General features: G+C 36.7%; 3 protein-coding genes across 3 annotated transcripts in view; 2 read left to right on the top strand and 1 right to left on the bottom strand.

Annotated features, from left to right (window-relative positions):
• LOC106874808 (uncharacterized) overlaps nt 1-20,781 on the bottom strand; it is a 150,017-nt gene that overhangs the window by 31,059 nt on the left and 98,177 nt on the right. The window lies entirely within an intron of this gene.
• Nucleotides 1,005-3,958, top strand: LOC149130620 (uncharacterized). Its single transcript, XM_089344521.1, has one exon. The coding sequence runs from the start codon at nt 2,339-2,341 to the stop codon at nt 3,449-3,451; it is 1,113 nt and encodes a 370-aa protein (XP_089200647.1). The 5' UTR covers nt 1,005-2,338; the 3' UTR covers nt 3,452-3,958.
• On the top strand, nt 4,664-20,575 carry LOC149130619 (uncharacterized). Its single transcript, XM_089344627.1, is given in 3 exon segments — nt 4,664-8,698; nt 9,695-11,052; nt 18,745-20,575. Coding segments are annotated over 2 exon segments (2,616 nt in total). The 5' UTR covers nt 4,664-8,698; nt 9,695-10,002; the 3' UTR covers nt 20,311-20,575.

Here is a 20,781-nt window from a genome sequence, read left to right as displayed (position 1 = left end):
CTATTATCTACAACACTTTTTGTCACTCACTCTTTCTATATGTATTATCTCACATGCATTGTATTCATTTGTTCATTTTGTATGCAAATCCTGTTTCCAGATTGGGTAAAAATCGTAACGTATTTCGAATTTGTTTTTCTTGAATAAATCAAATCAAAATCACGGATTCAATGTGGAAAACTACATGAATATATGAAATTTAAGACTTTTCAAAATCTGTCACAGCAACAGAAAAGACCTATTTGTCTATCACTTTCATTTTTCGCATGGTAAATATTTTCCCCTCTCTGTAAACTTTTACCACACACTCTCTCACTCTCTCTACAAATGCATGTAGCTCACATTAAGTGTGTGTATGCATATGAGTAAGGAATTTTTTTAGGGTTACATATTGATTGAAAAATGATATGAAAATCATTTATTTTCGTAGCATACTTTTCTATTAAGTAATTTGTTTCTCTCTCTTTCATACATCCACACCCCTAGACACGGACTCGCTTGATGCAGGATCGGGGATTAAAAATTTAAAATACAAAACATTTTGTTGCTTAATTTCCAGGAGTTGGGGGAGGGGGTTAAAAGTATCAAGTATTATTACATGTATCAAAGAAACGAGGAAGGTATCTGGTGGTCGGGGGATGTGCCTGATACAACAGCTAAATCTCCCTTACATCACACACCATTTCGTCTGAAAATTTTTTCGAAATTATAAAAAGAAACAGATAGTAGATTCGGAATGTCCGTATTTTAAAACTATAGTTTTAAAAAAAATCGGGGAAAAAAGCTGAAATTTTATTTAAATGTGTAAATGAAAAATAGTATAAAAGCAACTTAGTTTTCAATTACATAAATACCGGATGATTGCGCTTTTCTTATTTTGAAATATCTTTAAAAAACTGCGTCTTATGCGGCCGTACTACGGATGGGAAACCGAGCACCTTTGGCTAGGGGGTCGGACGAGCAGACTGGGTAAGTTCCTTGGGCACAAAAATGATTGCTAATGAAACAAAAGATGAAAACAAGCCAAATTATAACAGCAAATTGTGTTACCAATAATAAAATATTGAAATATTGCTTTTCTCTCCTCCACCTCCTTCCATGGCTGCTCATCTATTTTCTTTTCCATGATGTAAGGACCTCTATACCAACACCCCTCCTCCTGGAAACCCTACACATGATTCTTTCTTGAGTATCGTATGCTGGAATTACAGTATATTTATTGTTCATTATCTTTTAATTAATTCACTCATTAAATATTTTATACAATAACATAAGTTATGACTTTTTCATTAAAGTTGTCAAATATGTACATAAACAATGACCCCCAAGTACCCCGAAGTGTGCAGAAGGATAATGTCATGTTTGCATTCAGTGATTCAAAAGAAAGAGGCATGGAAGTGCAAATATGAAAGGCTAGTAAATATCTTGAAATATAACCTTAACACACTGTGTACCAATGTTTGTACTCATGTTGTGATGAGTAAAATGTTTGTTTGTTAAAGGCATCATATAAACTTATTTCTGCCAATTAACTAATTTTATGATCTTTATCATCATTTAACATTTCTGTCAGACGGTTTGATGAGGATCAAATGAATCAAGGACTGTATTTGTACTCCAGTGTCTGCTTTGGCAAGGTTTCTACACCTGGATGCATTTCCTAATGCTAACCACTTTACACACTCTACTGTATGCTTTTCTTGTGTCACTGACACTGCTGAAGTCTCAGTGTAGCTTGCAAGTCAACAAACCCAGGGAGGGAAGATGTCACTATAAGCTAGGTAGGGGGTGAAACTATGAGGGAAGGGTTTGGAGTAGAGAAGATTGATGTGGAGGAGGTACATGGCTACTCACATTTAAGAGAAAAAGGGAGACTGAACAAGAGGTATCTCTGAGGAGATTAGGTATCAAGATGGCACATGGGGCACCAGCAGCTGTTGCTGGCAAAGGTAGTATTGGTCTGCTAGTGTGTGGTGGGGAGGATGGCAACATCTGTAAGATTTGAAAGAGAGCCGGACACAATTTGGGGAGGCTACAGGGTTACTAGAAGTATGGTGGTGACGATAACTTGGACATTGGGGAGGAGAGAAAGATGACTTGTGTGGGTAGGCTGCAGGAGCCGAGTAGAGAAATATATATCAGGCTGAGTAAAAAGCAAGCAACCTTTTGAATCGTGAAGTTCATCACAATATATTTCAACTATATGGAAATTTCATTCATCAGAGTAACTATCATTACAATCAACACATTTCTGTAAAGAAATTACAAGTTTGTTTATTCTGCTAACAGAATCTGTTGAAGATATGAAAGAAATTTCATGTTGTAGACTGTTGGAATTATGTTTTCAACATTATATTCAAATTCGTGTACAAAGTCCTTCCCTCAAAAGAGTAACCTACTTACGCATAGGCGTGTTCATACAGGAGAGAAACCCTATCATTGTGATATCTGTGGTAAATCATTCTCTCAAAGTATTCACTTAACTACACATAAACGTATTCATACAGGAGAGATACCATATCACTGTGATATCTGTACAAAGTCCTTCCTTCAAAAGAGTAACCTACTTACGCATAGGCGTTTTCATACAGGGGAGAAGCCATATCATTGTGATATTTGTGGTAAATCATTCTCTGCAAGTTTTTCCTTAACAAATCACAATCGTATTCATTCAGGAGAGAAGCCATATCGGTGTCTTATCTGTGGTAAATCATTTGTTAACAATAGTCGCTTAACTGTACACAATCGTATTCATACAGGAGAGAAGCCATATCATTGTGATATCTGTGGGAAATCATTCTCTGAAAATACTGCCTTAACAAAACACAATCGTATTCATACAGGAGAGAAGCCATATCATTGTGATATTTGTGGTAAATCATTCTCTCTAAATACTGCCTTAACAAAACACAATCGTACCCATACAGGAGAGAAACCATATCAGTGTGCTATCTGTGATAAATCATTTGTTGACAGTAGTCAGTTAACTGTACACAATCGTATTCATACAGGACAAAAACCATATCATTGTGACATTTGTGGTAAATCATTCTCTCAGTGTGCTAGCCTAAAATCCCATAGAAGTTTTCATATGGGAGAGAAACCACATCAGTGTGATATCTGTGGAAAATCATTCTGTGGAAGTAGTCAGTTAACTGTACACAATCGTATTCATACAGGAGAGAAACCATATCATTGTGATATTTGTGGTAAATCATTTGTTAACAGTAGTCAGTTAACTGTACACAATCGTATTCATACAGGAGAGAAGCCATACCATTGTGATATCTGTGGTAAATCATTCTCTCAAAGTAGTCACTTAAAAATACACAATCGTAATCATACAGGAGAGAAACCATATCACTGTGATATCTGTGGTAAATCGTTCGCTGAAAATCGTAACTTAACTTCACACAGACGTATTCATACAAGGGAGAAAGGAGAAGGGTAATTCCTATGTTTCATGCAATGGAATTTCTAACCAAAATATTTGTAGAAATTTTCAAATTTGTTTCTGGTTTGCTTTTCTCTCCTCCACCTCCTTCCATGGCTACTCATCTGTTTTCTTTTCCATGATATAAGGACCTCTATACCAACACCCCTCCTCCTGGAAACCCTACACATGATTCTTTCTTGAGTATTGTATCCTGGAATTACAGTATATTTATTGTTTATTATCTTTTAATTAATTCACTCATTAAATATTTTATACAATAACACAAGTTATGAATTTTTCATTAAAGTTGTCAAATATGTACATAAACAATGACCCCCAAGTACCCCGAAGGATAATGTCATGTTTGCATTCAGTGATTCAAAAGAAAGAGGCATGGAAGTGCAAATATGAAAGGCTAGTAAATATCTTGAAATATAACCTTAACACACTGTGTATCAATGTTTGTACTCATGTTGTGATGAGTAAAATGTTTGTTTGTTAAAGGCATCATATAAACTTATTTCTGCCAATTAACTAATTTTATGATCTTTATCATCATTTAACATTTTTGTCAGACGGTTTGATGAGGATCAAATGAATCAAGCACTGTATTTGTACTCCAGTGTCTGCTTTGGCAAGGTTTCTACACTTAGATGCATTTCCTAATGCTAACCACTTTACACACTCTACTGTATGCATTTCTTTTGTCACTGACACTGGTGAAGTCTCAGTGTAGCTTGCAAGTCAACAAACCCAGGGACGGAAGATGTCACTATAAGGTAGGTAGGGGGTCAAAGTATGAGGGAAGTGTTTGGAGTAGAGAAGGTTGATGTCGAGGAGGTACATGGCTACTCACATTTAAGAGAAAAAGGGAGACTGATGAAGAGGTATCTCTGAGGAGATTAGGTATCAAGATGGCACAGGGCACCAACAGCTGTTTGCTGGCAAACAGTTGTCATTTATCTAGACACAAACATATTTATACAGGAGAGAAACCAAATCACTGTGATATCTTTGGTAAATCATTCTCTACCAGTAGTCATTTATCTAGACACAAACGTATTCATACAGGAGAGAAACCATATCGTTGTGATATCTGTGGAAAAATCATTCTCCAAAAGTAGTCACAAGCGTATTCATGCAGGAGAGATGTGATATCTGTGGTAAATCATTCTCTGAAAATTCTTACTTAACTGCACACAGACATATTCATACAGGGGAGAAAGATAGTTTCTCGTTTGTTATATATTTTTAGTATTCCTATATTTTATGCAATGGAAATTTTAACTGAAGTATTTCCAGAACACTTCTGATTTTTTTTTCTTTTTACATTTCTCTCCACCCACTCCCATGGCTACTCATCCATTTTCTTTTCCACGATGTAAGGACCTCTATACCAACACTCCTCCTCCTGGAAACCCTACACATGATTCTTTTTTGAGTATTGTATCCTGGAATTACAATATATTTATTGTTCATTATCTTTTAATTAATTCACTTATTAAATATTTTATACGATGAAATATGTTATGACTTTTTCATATGCAGGAATATTGTAAAGTTGTCAAACATGTACATAAACATTGACCCCCGCCCCCCAAGTACAAAACAGAAGAAACCATAAAGGAAGAACATGAGGCATAAGTATAGTTTAGTGCCCCAGAACAGATTGATTCCTTGTTAGTTTATGAATAATGGGTTCTTTAAATTAAACTTTTCAGGGTTAAGCTTTCAAAGGTCCAGATTTGGATTATTTTAAAATTGGGTGTGAAGGTTGTGGAGGAATTGCTTATTGGCAACCCCATCCTGTTTTTGTCATCTCTGTCTTCAGAACTTGGGGAGACCTACCAGCCCCTTGATTACCTATGAATGTGCTGAGTCACCAGATTCATCTACCCATTTGGTGCATCTGCCACACAAAATCTACCTTCCCAGTTAACTTTCTTGTGATTTACTAGTTGAAGCTTTTCACGAAAAGGAGGAGATAGAGGACAATTGGAAGTTCCGATGAAGCAACCCACGTAGAGCTGCAGAACAAATCTAGCTGGTGCAAAATGCCACCCAGGTGAAGGGTGACGTAATGGTGGAACAGGGAAGTATATAGAACAATAAAAGCAGAGACATCTTGAGGGGTTCGAAGGAATGGGGAGAACTGGTTGCTTGAAAAACTAGGAGACAGGTCTGTTTAGCTAGGGGAAAAACAGAAGAAAAAGAGGTATGCCAATATTCTACAGCTTCAGGACCAAAAATATGAAGTATTCTGTTTTGCAAGATGGTAAAACAGAAAGTGGAGTTGTAGGATGTGTGTGCAGAAGGATAATGTCATGCTTGCATTCAGTGATTCAAAAGGAAGAGGCATGCTACATCTGTAACAACTGAGGGAGAAGGGTATACTAGCCAGGGAATCTACACGGGTGCTAGAAATACCATAGTGATGATAATTTTGACACTGGGGAGTAGAGACATGACAGGTCTGGGTAGGCTGTAGGGGCCGAGTAGAGAAATATATATTAGGCTGAGTTAAAAGGAAGCAACCTTTTGAATCGAGAAGTTCATCACAAGATATTTCAACTATTTGGAAATTTTATTCATCAAAGAAAGTATCATTACAATCAACACATTTCTGCCAAGAAATTACAAGTTTGTTTATTCTGGTAACATAAATATCTGGAGCTGACGAACTCTTTGAATGCACTTTCGGCAATGGTGTGCATGTATGTTTTGTTTTCTTTCTTTCACAACTGAAAGTGGGTTTTTTTTCTATAAAATGAAATTTGAAAGTTACAAAAATTATGAGTACCTAAATAAGACCCAAATCTCCAAGAAACACCCTTGGCACCCACCCACATATATCTGTACATGATAGACATACGAATTTGTTGAAAATATCAAAGAAATTTCATGTTGCAGACCGTTGGAATTTACGGAGGATAAACCTTGGAATTATGTTTTCAACATTGTATTCCAATTAGTGTCCAAATTTTGCACGTTGATAGAAAATGAAATAACGTGTGTATGAGAGTGCACAAGGCCCGGAAAGAAAATCATTTGACCAAACAAAGCAAAAAAATACGAAAATAAATGAACATGTTATTGTCATATAATCGGCTTCTATGAAGCATATATATAAGAATTTTTATGAAAAGATGTGAGAAAAATAAATTTTGAAATACCGATTTTTCTTCAGATTAGGAATCTCCGTTTCCCGAAACGCGTGTTTCTGTAAAGAAAGGGAGGTTTTTTGTGTGTGGTACAAAAGGAAGTCTTTCCCGGTGCAGTGTGGCTAGGGAGATTTGGCTGTTATTGTTGGTGGATAGGTAGTGGTCGAACCACCTAATGTGACTTAATCAGAAGGCTGTAATCTCATTTGGTAGGAACCCAGTAAAGAATATATAAACCACAAGGCTGTGACTTTAACTGTCTTTAATGCGGGCCTCACATATATATACACACGAGATGATAAATGGAAGTGGTTGATGGATATTTTTTCATATATTCACATGCATCTGTGTTGGTTGTGTGTTAGCTGTTGATCCTTGTGAGAAGTACACAAACAGCAATATGTTAGAGCCTGTGCTGTGTAGATGTTGATGACATTGGTGAGAGACATAATGGTTAGACCTCAGACTAGAAGGAGGTGAGCTTTTATAGCTAATGGTAGGCTCAAACGGAGTAAAGATACGACAGTCTCACGTAATTTATTTGGAGGCTGTGATTAGTTGGGCTACATATTGGTACATTATAGAGTAAGAGACAAATTGCACAAATACCAAACAATCAGAGTGGTAGACACAAGAAAATGAATACCTGTTATGTTATATGTTTTTTTGCGAAATGTTCTTAATTAGCACCTTCTATTATTTATGCTGAATTACTGATTATATTTAAACGAACTAATGTTAGAAGAAATCACTTTAATTTGCAACGAAAATACTTTTTAAAAATAAAGGTAATAAGAAATATTTTAAGAACACAAGTGTTGAAAAGTCAATATTATGTTGGAAGAAATACATACGTCACGCAGACGTCTGTATTTCGTGTAAGTTTGTGGTCGGTATATACGGGCATAGCTAGCCAACTAAGTATTTAAAATACTAACACACAGAAAAATATGTAATAGAAGCGTAGGAGTGGCTGTATGGTAGGTTGCTTGTTTACCAACCACATGGTTCCGGGTTCAGTTCCACTGCGTGGCACCTTGGGCAAGTCTCTTCTGCTATAGCCTCGGGGCGACCAAAGCCTTGTGAGTGGATTTAGTATACGGAAACTGAAAAGAAGCCCATCGTATATATATGTGTGTGTGTGTCAGTGTTTGTCCCCCAACATCGCTTGACAACCGATGCTGGTGTGTTTACGTCCCCGTAATTAGCGGTTCGGCAAAACAACCGATAGAATAAGTACTAGGCATACAAGGGGGTCGATTTGCTCGACTAAAGGCGGTGCTTCAGCATGGCCGCGGTCAAATGACTGAAACAAGTAAAAGAGTAATATACTAACACACTGAAAAATTAAAACAAAACATGTGGGTGAAATCAACACAGGGAACAGCGACACAGACCACTGAACCACAAAACAGTATGCGGTTGTCATGGTAACAAACTGATAATGCCATGCTCTGTTGATTTGCTAAAATTACACAAATTTCTAAACTTTAATGCCAAGCAACATCCGATTCTTTAATTTGCGAGATGGATCTACCAACAGAATAGTTCCCGCGAGATAAAGTGATTGGTTGATTATAATCAAAATTCTGTGTTGCATCGATACGCCAAAATTGATCTGAACAAAATTAAGAGGGGCTCAATTTGCGAATGAAAAAGACTAGATCGAAATCTCGCCATTTCACATTGCCTCAGCTTCTCATTATCTTTCCATTTTTAGCTTTACGTTTCGCCATCGCTAATTGCTAATTTCGCAATCGTCACTTTCTTCTACCTATTCGTAGTTTAGCGACCCCACATTTTACCCCTCCCTCTTTTCATCTTCCCAACCTCTCCTAATACTGTCGTTACTAGGTTGTTTCCGTACGGGACACACAAACACGCATCAACAGTAATATACTTAAGACTTTTTTTGTCGTATTTCAGGACAGTCGATACGCATGCGCATTGAATGTACTTGCTACCTCGTCGTTAGTTGACGAAATGTCCTGTGCATAAATTTCTCTTAATCAGCTGATAATACATTTATAATATTTATAACGCAGCTGCCAGGCACACACACACACATATATAACAACTCTATCCTTTATGAAACATTTCCGTAAGTATTAATGAAAATATTCAATGTTTTTAATTCTGTAGACGTTCGGTTTTTGGCGCACCGATTCTTTGTCTCTTCTGTGTTTTATAGGTGAGAGATGTTCTTGATTCGTGCGGAATTTAGCTGCTGTTTCTAGCTATGCAAGAGAGGCGTCCAGGCGGAGTTTCAAAATAGCTCATTCACATAAGTTGGATATTATACGTTTTGAGGGGGGATTTTTTAAAATTATTTTCGCCACGCACTTGAAAATGATGGGGAGTGAGTTATGAAAATCTGATTTCTACCCGCTTATACAACACCGAACATCATTAATATTCTTGAGTAGCATGTAGTATACAGTTGTAAAAGAAAGAAAGTAAATGAATGATTTCGTTTTTGTTCGTATGATAGAATATAAATATTTTTACAGGGAGAAATGAAAGAAAAATCATTAAAAGTATAAAATATCAAATTTAGAAAAGAATAAAACGGAACTACTACTCCACTAACGAAAGTTGTTGTTGGCACTCCGTCGCTTACAACGTCGAGGGTTCCAGTCGATCCGATCAACGGAACAGCCTGCTCGTCAAATTAACGTGCAAGTGGCTGATTTCTTTTAGTTTCTACAGCTTGATGCTCTTCCTAGTGCCAGCTACTTCACAATGCAGAGGATGCTTTTATGTGGCACTGCCATTTTTATGAGGAGCAGCTACAAGTGCTTTTCTCAATCAGAAGGGACGAGTCTTAGCATTTCTTTTATGGAGTTAGGATCTTCTTAAATACAATCAGGTGCCAGCAAAAGTTCATCGTCCCAAGTTGGCTCTTCAGTATTTCATCCCATGTCTTTCTGTGTGTCCCACTTCAACATGTTCAGTCTACTTCTTTATAGACTTGTTGGTATCCAACTCAATTCTTATGTTAAATGTTTATTTCTACAGTTTATCTCAGTAGTAGAAATGAATCTGTATTTTTCAGGTACTCTCTACATCTTACAATGTTGTTTCTCTATAATTTCAGAACGTCAGATGACATTGATGTAAGAGAAGAAACTAAAGGATAACACAACATAAAACATCGGATTGTTTGTACAAATCTGTGGTAGAATTCCTGTGAAACATTTGCTCTGATATAATATTGTTAGCCAAATTTGTGACAATCCCTTGACTGGATTGTCAAGAAGAGGAGCGTGTGTGCTGATTGAAGTTGGATAAATTTATGTAAGTGTTCCTAAACAAAGGTAACACTAGACAGAAATAGTTGTAAGAAATTAAGTATAAAGACAAAAGCAAGAGAAATATATAAACTGGGATTTGAGATGAAAAATAATGGAAAAGAGTGTGAAAAGTGTACAATTGATTTCCCCTGAACACATGATAAAAGAGATGAGATCATATCACTGTGATATCTGTGCAAAGTCCTTCCTTCGAAAGTGTAACCTACTTAGGCATAGGCGTGTTCATACAGGAGAAAAACCGTATCATTGTGATATCTGTGGTAACTCATTCTCTCAAAGTAATGTCTTAACTATACACAAACGTATTCATACAGGGGAGACACCATATCACTGTGATATCTGTGGTAAATCATTCTCTACCAGTAGTCATTTATCTAGACACAAACATATTCATACAGGAGAGAAACCATATCAGTGTGATATCTGTGGTAAATCATTGTCTCGTCATAGTGTCTTAACTACACATAAACGTATTCATACAGGAGAGAAACCATATCGCTGTGATATTTGTGGTAAATCATTCTCTCATAATATCTTAACTACACATGAACGTATTCATACAGGAGAGAAACCATATTACTGTGATATCTGTGGTAAATCATTCACTAAATGTAGTAATGTTACTGCACACAAACGTACTCATACAGGAGAGAAGCCATATCATTGTGATACTTGTGGTAAATCTTTCTCTGAAAATCCTGCCTTAACAAAACACAAACGTATTCATACAGGAGAGAAGCCATATCATTGTGATATCTGTGGTAAATCATTCTATCAAAATATGCACTTAACTAATCACAAACGTACTCATACAGGAGAGAGGCCATATCAGTGTGATATTTGTGGTAAATCTTTCTCTGAAAATACTACCTTAACAAAACACAATCGTATTCATACAGGAGAGAAGCCATATCACTGTGATGTCTGTGGTAAATCATTCTCTCAAAGTATACAGTTAACTGGACACAAACGTATTCATACAGGAGAGAAGCCATATCAGTGTGATACCTGTGGTAAATCATTCTCTCAAAGTATGCACTTAACTATGCACAAACGTATTCATACAGGAGAGAAACCATATCAGTGTGATATTTGTGGTAAATCATTCTCTGGAAGTAGTAAAGTAACTAGACACAAATCTGTTCATGTGGGGAAGAAACTGTATCATTGTGATATCTGTAGTAAATCATTCTCTAATAGTAGTCACTTAACTAAACACAGACTTCTTCATATAGACGCAGGAGTGGCTGTGTGGTAAGTAGCTTGCTTACCAAGCACATGGTTCCAGCTTCATTCCCACTGCGTGGCACATTGGACAAGTGTCTTCTACTATAGCCTCAGGCCGACCAAAGCCTTGTGAGTTGATTTGGTAGAGGGAAACTGAAAGAAGCCCGTCGTATATATGTATGTATATATATATATGTTTGTGTGTCTGTGTTTGTCCCCCTAACATCGCTTGACAACCTATGGTGGTGTGTTTACATCCCCGTAACTTAGCGGTTTGGCAATCGAGACCGATAGAATAAATACCAAGCTTACAAAGAATGAGTCCTGGGGTCGATTTGCTCGACTAAAGGCGATGCTCCAGCATGGCCGCAGTCAAATGACTGAAACAAGTAAAAAGAGAAGAAAAGAAAATGTTAGTTCCTACAGTTTCTGGAGGTTTTGCAAGGAGCCAAATCCTGCTGCCACACATATGGCCTTCCAGCAGTATCCCTCTTCAGCAAGGGTTGACTGCAGGCTTTGTGGTCTCAGTTGCGCCTGTCCATGTCATGTCTCACATATTTTAGTGTTCACAAAGCACTGGTTACCAGTCATAACATGAATATTTTTGGGATCTATTTCAAAACGGGGGCACCAGTTTTCATTAATTTTTTACATAGTGTTTTTGGTACGGAAAGACTTTCAAACTTCGTATACTTATCTATTTTGTGTTATAGAACAGAAAAATATTTTTGTATTCAAATTTATTTCATGTAAAAAATTGTCTTATTTCGATAATTTCTACTAATCACTGACGGCTATTCAGTTGAAAACAGTTAGCGCTGTAACGGTGTATATCGTATTAATCCCCTAAAACTAACCCTAACTCTAGAATCCGAACTCTAAAATTGTTACACACATAGATACGCACAGCGTAATTTATTATATAAACAATATATGTGTATAAATTACGATTAAACCGGATGAAATATGTCACAGGGAATAACATTTTTATGACCGGCCAGCAGTAACTCTATTGAGCTGAATAGATGTCAGTGATTGGTTGAAATTACAGAAATAGGACAACTTTAACATGGAATAACTTGCGAATTCCTTTTTTTTGTTAAGAAGACTAAGAGTAAAAGATGTTTTATATGACACATTCTACCAGTGTCCCAAGTTTCAAAGTGTTTCGTTAAGAAAATACTGGCGCCCCCGTTTTAAAATAGATCCCATTTTTGATATCCCGTATGAATCATGATACCCATAACTTTCTTCCAATTTTCAAATGGTTTCCACTTCTCCATGTTAGCTAATGTTTTTTTTCAACTTTAAATTTAATCTTTATGCTCTCTATCAGCATCGAATGTTCACCAACACATGAAGTTTCTGTCTGGAAGGAGACACAAAATATCGTGAAATACTCTGTATATGGTATGTATGTGTGTTTTGTGAAAAAAAAAAAAAAAAGGCTCTGAAAAGAAAATTGAATTTGATTTTTGGAATCTGTGTTCCCCAAAAATCTAACATGTCAATAATGATAAAAGAAATATAAATTTTATGAGGAATAAATTAAATTTTAAATTGAGTACTATCCCACTCTTTCTGCGTCACTATCAATCTATCTATCTATTATCTACAACACTTTTTGTCACTCACTCTTTCTATATGTATTATCTCACATGCATTGTATTCATTTGTTCATTTTGTATGCAAATCCTGTTTCCAGATTGGGTAAAAATCGTAACGTATTTCGAATTTGTTTTTCTTGAATAAATCAAATCAAAATCACGGATTCAATGTGGAAAACTACATGAATATATGAAATTTAAGACTTTTCAAAATCTGTCACAGCAACAGAAAAGACCTATTTGTCTATCACTTTCATTTTTCGCATGGTAAATATTTTCCCCTCTCTGTAAACTTTTACCACACACTCTCTCACTCTCTCTACAAATGCATGTAGCTCACATTAAGTGTGTGTATGCATATGAGTAAGGAATTTTTTTAGGGTTACATATTGATTGAAAAATGATATGAAAATCATTTATTTTCGTAGCATACTTTTCTATTAAGTAATTTGTTTCTCTCTCTTTCATACATCCACACCCCTAGACACGGACTCGCTTGATGCAGGATCGGGGATTAAAAATTTAAAATACAAAACATTTTGTTGCTTAATTTCCAGGAGTTGGGGGAGGGGGTTAAAAGTATCAAGTATTATTACATGTATCAAAGAAACGAGGAAGGTATCTGGTGGTCGGGGGATGTGCCTGATACAACAGCTAAATCTCCCTTACATCACACACCATTTCGTCTGAAAATTTTTTCGAAATTATAAAAAGAAACAGATAGTAGATTCGGAATGTCCGTATTTTAAAAAAAATCGGGGAAAAAAGCTGAAATTTTATTTAAATGTGTAAATGAAAAATGGTATAAAAGCAACTTAGTTTTCAATTACATAAATGCCGGCTGATTGCGCTTTTCTTATTTTGAAATATCTTTAAAAAACTGCGTCTTATGCGGCCGTACTACGGATGGGAAACCGAGCACCTTTGGCTAGGGGGTCGGACGAGCAGACTGGGTAAGTTCCTTGGGCACAAAAATGATTGCTAATGAAACAAAAGATGAAAACAAGCCAAATTATAACAGCAAATTGTGTTACCAATAATAAAATATTGAAATATTGCTTTTCTCTCCTCCACCTCCTTCCATGGCTGCTCATCTATTTTCTTTTCCATGATGTAAGGACCTCTATACCAACACCCCTCCTCCTGGAAACCCTACACATGATTCTTTCTTGAGTATCGTATGCTGGAATTACAGTATATTTATTGTTCATTATCTTTTAATTAATTCACTCATTAAATATTTTATACAATAACATAAGTTATGACTTTTTCATTAAAGTTGTCAAATATGTACATAAACAATGACCCCCAAGTACCCCGAAGTGTGCAGAAGGATAATGTCATGTTTGCATTCAGTGATTCAAAAGAAAGAGGCATGGAAGTGCAAATATGAAAGGCTAGTAAATATCTTGAAATATAACCTTAACACACTGTGTACCAATGTTTGTACTCATGTTGTGATGAGTAAAATGTTTGTTTGTTAAAGGCATCATATAAACTTATTTCTGCCGATTAACTAATTTTATGATCTTTATCATCATTTGACATTTCTGTCAGACGGTTTGATGAGGATCAAATGAATCAAGGACTGTATTTGTACTCCAGTGTCTGCTTTGGCAAGGTTTCTACACCTGGATGCATTTCCTAATGCTAACCACTTTACACACTCTACTGTATGCTTTTCTTGTGTCACTGACGCTGCTGAAGTCTCAGTGTAGCTTGCAAGTCAACAAACCCAGGGAGGGAAGATGTCACTATAAGGTAGGTAGGGGGTGAAAGTATGAGGGAAGGGTTTGGAGTAGAGAAGATTGATGTGGAGGAGGTACATGGCTACTCACATTTAAGAGAAAAAGGGAGACTGAACAAGAGGTATCTCTGAGGAGATTAGGTATCAAGATGGCACATGGGGCACCAGCATCTGTTGCTGGCAAAGGTAGTATTGGTCTGCTAGTGTGTGGTGGGGAGGATGGCAACATCTGTAAGATTTGAAAGAGAGCCGGACACAATTTGGGGAGGCTACAGGGTTACTAGAAGTATGGTGGTGACGATAACTTGGACATTGGGGAGGAGAGAAAGATGACTTGTGTGGGTAGGCTGCAGGAGCCGAGTAGAGAAATATATATCAGGCTGAGTAAAAAGCAAGCAACCTTTTGAATCGTGAAGTTCATCACAATATATTTCAACTATATGGAAATTTTTTCATCAGAGTAACTATCATTACAATCAACACATTTCTGCAAAGAAATTACAAGTTTGTTTATTCTGCTAACAGAATCTGTTGAAGATATGAAAGAAATTTCATGTTGTAGACTGTTGGAATTATGTTTTCAACATTATATTCAAATTCGTGTTGGAAATTTTGTGCGGTAACAGAAAATGAAACAATATGAGTGCGCATGCACGAGGCCTGCAGAGGAAACCACGTGACCAAACAACACAAAAAGTACGAAAACAAATAAACACCTAGATAAAGTGGGATGTCAGAGGAATTTGATTCCACGCGAAAAATCGTTGGAGTATATTTTTTTTTTTTTTTTTTTATGTGAAAATCGTAGGGTGAAGGTGGTAAAAAAATTTACCTTGCAAAGAAGGGCCTAAGAAACGTAGCCACAACGAATGGATCAACTGTTGCTGTGGCTAAAAACCAACCCGATATTTAGGCGGAGGTGAAGGGAACTGCTGTTATGAACTTTCACTTCTATACAGCTACTTTCCCGTATCAATACAGACATGTCAAGTAATGTTAGAAGATCATTTAAGGCCGATATCACGGTTCAGTAAAAATGTTGTTGGAACTCCGTCGCTTACGACGTCGAGGGTTCCAGTTGATCCGATCAACGGAACAGCCTGCTCACGAAATTAACGTGCAAGTGGCTGAGCACTCCACAGACACGTGTACCCTTAACGTAGTTCTCTGGGGATATTCAGCGTGACACAGTGTGACAAGGCTGACCCTTTGAATTACAGGCACAACAGAAACAGAAAGTTGTGGTGGAAGAGTATAGCAGGGTTCGCCACTATCCCCTGCCGGAGCCTCGTGGGACTTTAGGAGTTTTCACTCAATAAACACTCACGACGCCCGGTCTGGGAATCGAAACCTCGATACTACGACTGCGAGTCCGCTGCCCTAACCACTGGGCCATTGTGCCTCCACCTCAGTAAAAATAGTTCGCCCAATAAAGACGACTGGAAGGCCGTAGCCAGCAGCGACCTATAACGACATCCAATAAGAGGTTCAACGTAGTCAAATCAGCTGCAATAAACTAAAGCAAGGGTTATCTGCTTTAAAGATTTCAGTGTGGAGATACGCATGCGCATTGGACGTACTCCCTACTAAATGTTGATATGCTGTGAATTAATTTCTATTAATCAACTGATAATACATTTATAATACTTACGAAGTATTTCTCAACTGCCAAACGTACACTTATAACTATACTATCTTTTATGAAACATTTCCGTAAGTATTAAACAATGAAATTATTCCATGATTTTAATTCTGTAGATCTTCGCATTTTCGCGCGTCGACTCTTGATGTCACTTTTATGTTTTATGAATGAGATGTTCACTTTTTGGCGCGCCAATTATCTGTGTCTTTTCTATGTTTTATGGACGAGAGATGCCCTTCATTTGTGCGAGATTTGGCTGCTATTTCTACCTATGAGAGAAAATTGTGTATTATTTGTACAGGTTTTGGCTGCTGTTTCTAACCTTGGAAGAATGATGTCTATGATTTGTGCTGGATTTGACTGTTTCTATCTATGGGAGACAAATATCATGTCTGATTTGTTTGCTTTTTCTCACTAAGGAATCTACCCTCTACACAATCCATCGTCGACGGCGGGGAGCGGGGTGGATTTAGGGTCGGAGTTTTTCATTAAAAATTTGAAATCGTGTTTTTTTTTCCCCCCTATTCTTAATCTCCGTAATTTCCCACGTAGATGGGTTGGGAAAAAAAAACTTACTTTAATTTCACATGAATTACTGTGGGAAATTACTTTGATTAAGTTATGTTATCACAGTTTTGTGAGATTTGGCTGTTGTTTCTAGCATGTGCAGAATCATAGTCTTCATATTTTTTATGATCTTCACCCAGGACTTTCGAGAAATTCACACGTTCCGATTTTTCCGTCATAACTTCCGGTAAATATATATATATATATATATATTTTTTTTTTTTTTTTTTCGGAATCCCACGTTTTTTGGTTATGGACGATCGAATTCTGAAAACGATTTTTCTCTAGAATCACATTTTAAAACTTTTAATTATCCCCCCACCCCATCCACTTCATTTTTCACTTTTACCGGAATTTGTTTTTGAGATAAATTGATTGCTTGATCATAATCAAAATTCAGTGTTGCATCGATTCGCCAAAATTGAAAGCGATCTGAACAAAATTAAGAGGGGCTCAATTTGCGAATGAAAAAGACTAGATCGAAATCTCGCCATTTCACATTGCCTCAGCTTCTCATTATCTTTCTATTTTTAGCTTTACGTTTCGCCATCGCTAATTGCTAATTTCGCAATCGTCACTGTATTTGATGATGATGATCATCATCATCGTTTAACGTCCGCTTTCCATGCTAGCATGGGTTGGACGATTTGACTGAGGACTGGTGAAACCAGATGGCTACACCAGGCTCCAATCTCATTTGGCAGAATTTCTACAGCTGGATACCCTTCCTAACACCAACCACTCCGAGAGCGTAGGGGGTGCTTTTACGTGCCACCGGCACGAAGGCCAGTTAGGGTTACTGTAACGGCCACGCTCGAAATGGTGTATTTTACGTGCCACCTTCACAGGAGCCAGTCCAGCGGCACTGGCAACGAACTCGCTGTTATAGAAATAGACAGGATGTTCATAGATGGAATGTCTATGTTAGAACTGACCTGGATCTAAACAACAGTGACAAATTATATTTCTGGAGAAAGACTAATGTTAGAGCCCACTATTCTAGTTTCATTTTAAAACTGTTACACAATGTGAAGGTGTCAGTTTAGATTACAAATATGTCAGCGTCACACAAGATTCTGTGATGTAAATTTTAATAAATTTATATGTTCATCATCATTTAGTGTCCGTTGTCCATACTGGCATGGTTGGATGGTTTGACCAGAGCTAGGAAGCTGGGGAGCTGCAGCAGTCTCCAGTCTGATTCCTTATGGTTTCCACAGCTTGATGTCCTTCCTAGTGCCAGCCACATCACAGAATGCACAGGATGCTATTATGTGGCACCACACGGACACTTTTACGTGACACTGCAATTTTTATTAGGAACAGCTACAAGTGCTTTTCTCAACCAGAAGGATGAGTCTTAGCATTTCTTTCATGGAGTTAGGATCTTCTTAAATACAATCAGGTGCCAGCAAAAGCTCATCGTCCCAAGTTCGCTCTTCAGTATTTCATCCCATGTCTTTCTGTGTGTCCCACTTCAACATGTTCAGTCTACTTCTTTATAGACTTGTTGGTATCCAACTCAATTCTTGTGTTAAATGTTTATTTCTACAGTTTTTCTCAGTAGAAATGAATCTGTATTTTTCAGGTACTCTCTACATCTTACAATGTTGTTTCTCTATAATTTCAGAACGTAAGATGACATTGATGTAACGGAAGAAACTAAAGGATAACACAACATAAAACATTGGATTGTTTCTACAAATCTGTGGTAGAATTCCTGTGAAACATTTGCTCTGATATAATATTGTTAGCCAAATTGGTGACAATCCCTTCACTGGATTGTCAAGAAGTGGAGCGTGTGTGCTGATTGAAGTTAGATAAATTTATGTAAGTGTTGCTAAACAAAGGTAACACTAGACAGAAATATTTGTAAGAAATTAAGTATAAAGACAAAAGCAAGAGAAATATATAAACTGGGATTTGAGAAGAAAAATAATGGAAAAGATTGTGAAAAGTGTACAATTGATTTCCCCTGAACACATGATAAAAGAGATGAGATCATATGACTGTGATATCTGTGCAAAGTCTTTCCTTCAAAAGAGTAACCTACTTAGGCATAGGCGTGTTCATACAGGAGAGAAACCGTATCATTGTGATATCTGTGGTAACTCATTCTCTACCAGTAGTCATTTATCTAGACACAAACATATTCATACAGGAGAGAAACCATATCATTGTGATATCTGTGGTAAATCATTCTCTAACAACAGTCATTTAATTGAACACAATCATATTCATACAGGAGAAAAACCATATCACTGTGACATCTGTGGTAAATCATTCCCTCAGTGTGGTAGCCTAAAATCCCATAGAAGTATTCATATGGGAGAGAAGCCACATCACTGTGATATCTGTGGAAAATCATTCTCTAGAAGTAGTCATTTAACTAGTCACAATCGTATTCATACAGGAGAGAAGCCATATCATTGTGATATCTGTGGTAAATCATTCACGAAATGTAGTGATGTTACTGTACACAAACGTACTCATACAGGAGAGAAGCCATATCATTGTGATATCTGTGGTAAATCATTTGTTACCAGTAGTCAGTTAACTGTACACAATCGTATTCATACAGGAGAGAAACCATATCATTGTGATATTTGTGGTAAATCATTTGTTGACAGTAGTCAGTTAACAGTACACAATCGTATTCATACAGGAGAGAAACCATATCATTGTGATATCTGTGGTAAATCATTCACTAAATGTAGTAATGTTACTGCACACAAACGTATTCATACAGGAGAGAAACCATATCATTGTGACATCTGTGGTAAATCATTCACTAAATGTAGTATTGTTACTGCACACAAACGTATTCATACAGGAGAGAAACCATATCATTGTGATATCTGTGGTAAATCATTCTCTCAAAATACTGCCTTAACAGAACACAATCATACCCATACAGGAGAGAAACCATATCATTGTGACATCTGTGGTAAATCATTCTCTCACAGTAGTGGAATGACTAGACACAAACAGATTCATACAGGAGAGAAACCATATCATTGTGATGTCTGTGGTAAATCATTCTCTCGAATTCATCATGTAAAGATGCACATTCGTATTCATACAGGAGAGAAACCATGTCAGTGTGACATCTGTGGTAAATCATTTTCTTATAATAATGTCTTAACTACACATAAACGTATTCATACAGGTGAGAAACCATATCATTGTGACATCTGTGGAAAATCATTCTCTCAAAGTAGTCACTTAAAAATACACATTCGTATTCATACAGGAGAGAAACCATGTTAGTGTGACATCGCTGGTAAATCATTCACGAAATGTAGTGATGTTACTGCATACAAACCTATTCATACAGGAGAGAAACCATATCATTGTGATGTCTGTGGTAAATCATTCTCTCAAAGTCATCATTTAAAAATACACATTCGTATTCATACAGGAGAGAAACCATGTCAGTGTGACATCTGTGGTACATCGTTCTCTGAAAATCGTAACTTAACTTCACAGAGACGTATTCATACAGGAGAGAAACCATATCACTGTGATATCTGTGGTAAATCGTTCTCTTAAAATCGCACATTAACTTCACACAGACGTATTCATACAAGGGAGAAAGGAGAAGGGTAATTCCTATGTTTCATGCAATGGAATTTCTAACCAAAATATTTGTAGAAATTTTCAAATTTGTTTCTGGTTTGCTTTTCTCTCCTCCACCTCCTTCCATGGCTGCTCATGTATTTTCTTTTCCATGATGTAAGGACCTCTATACCAACACCCCACCTCCTGGAAACCCTACACATGATTCTTTCTTGAGTATTGTATCCTGAAATTACAGTATATTTATTGTTCATTATCTTTTAATTGATTCACTCATTAAATATTTTATACAATAACATAAGTTATGACTTTTTCATTAAAGTTGTCAAATATGTACATAAACAATGACCCCCAAGTACCCCGAAGTGTGCAGAAGGATAATGTCATGTTTGCATTCAGTGATTCAAAAGAAAGAGGCATGGAAGTGCAAATATGAAAGGCTAGTAAATATCTTGAAATATAACCTTAACACACTGTGTACCAATGTTTGTACTCATGTTG

Source organism: Octopus bimaculoides, chromosome 28, assembly GCF_046866305.1.
Source record: "Octopus bimaculoides isolate indiv1 chromosome 28, ASM4686630v1, whole genome shotgun sequence".
Lineage (NCBI taxonomy): Eukaryota > Metazoa > Mollusca > Cephalopoda > Octopoda > Octopodidae > Octopus > Octopus bimaculoides.
This window is presented reverse-complemented; position numbering and strand designations above follow the sequence as displayed.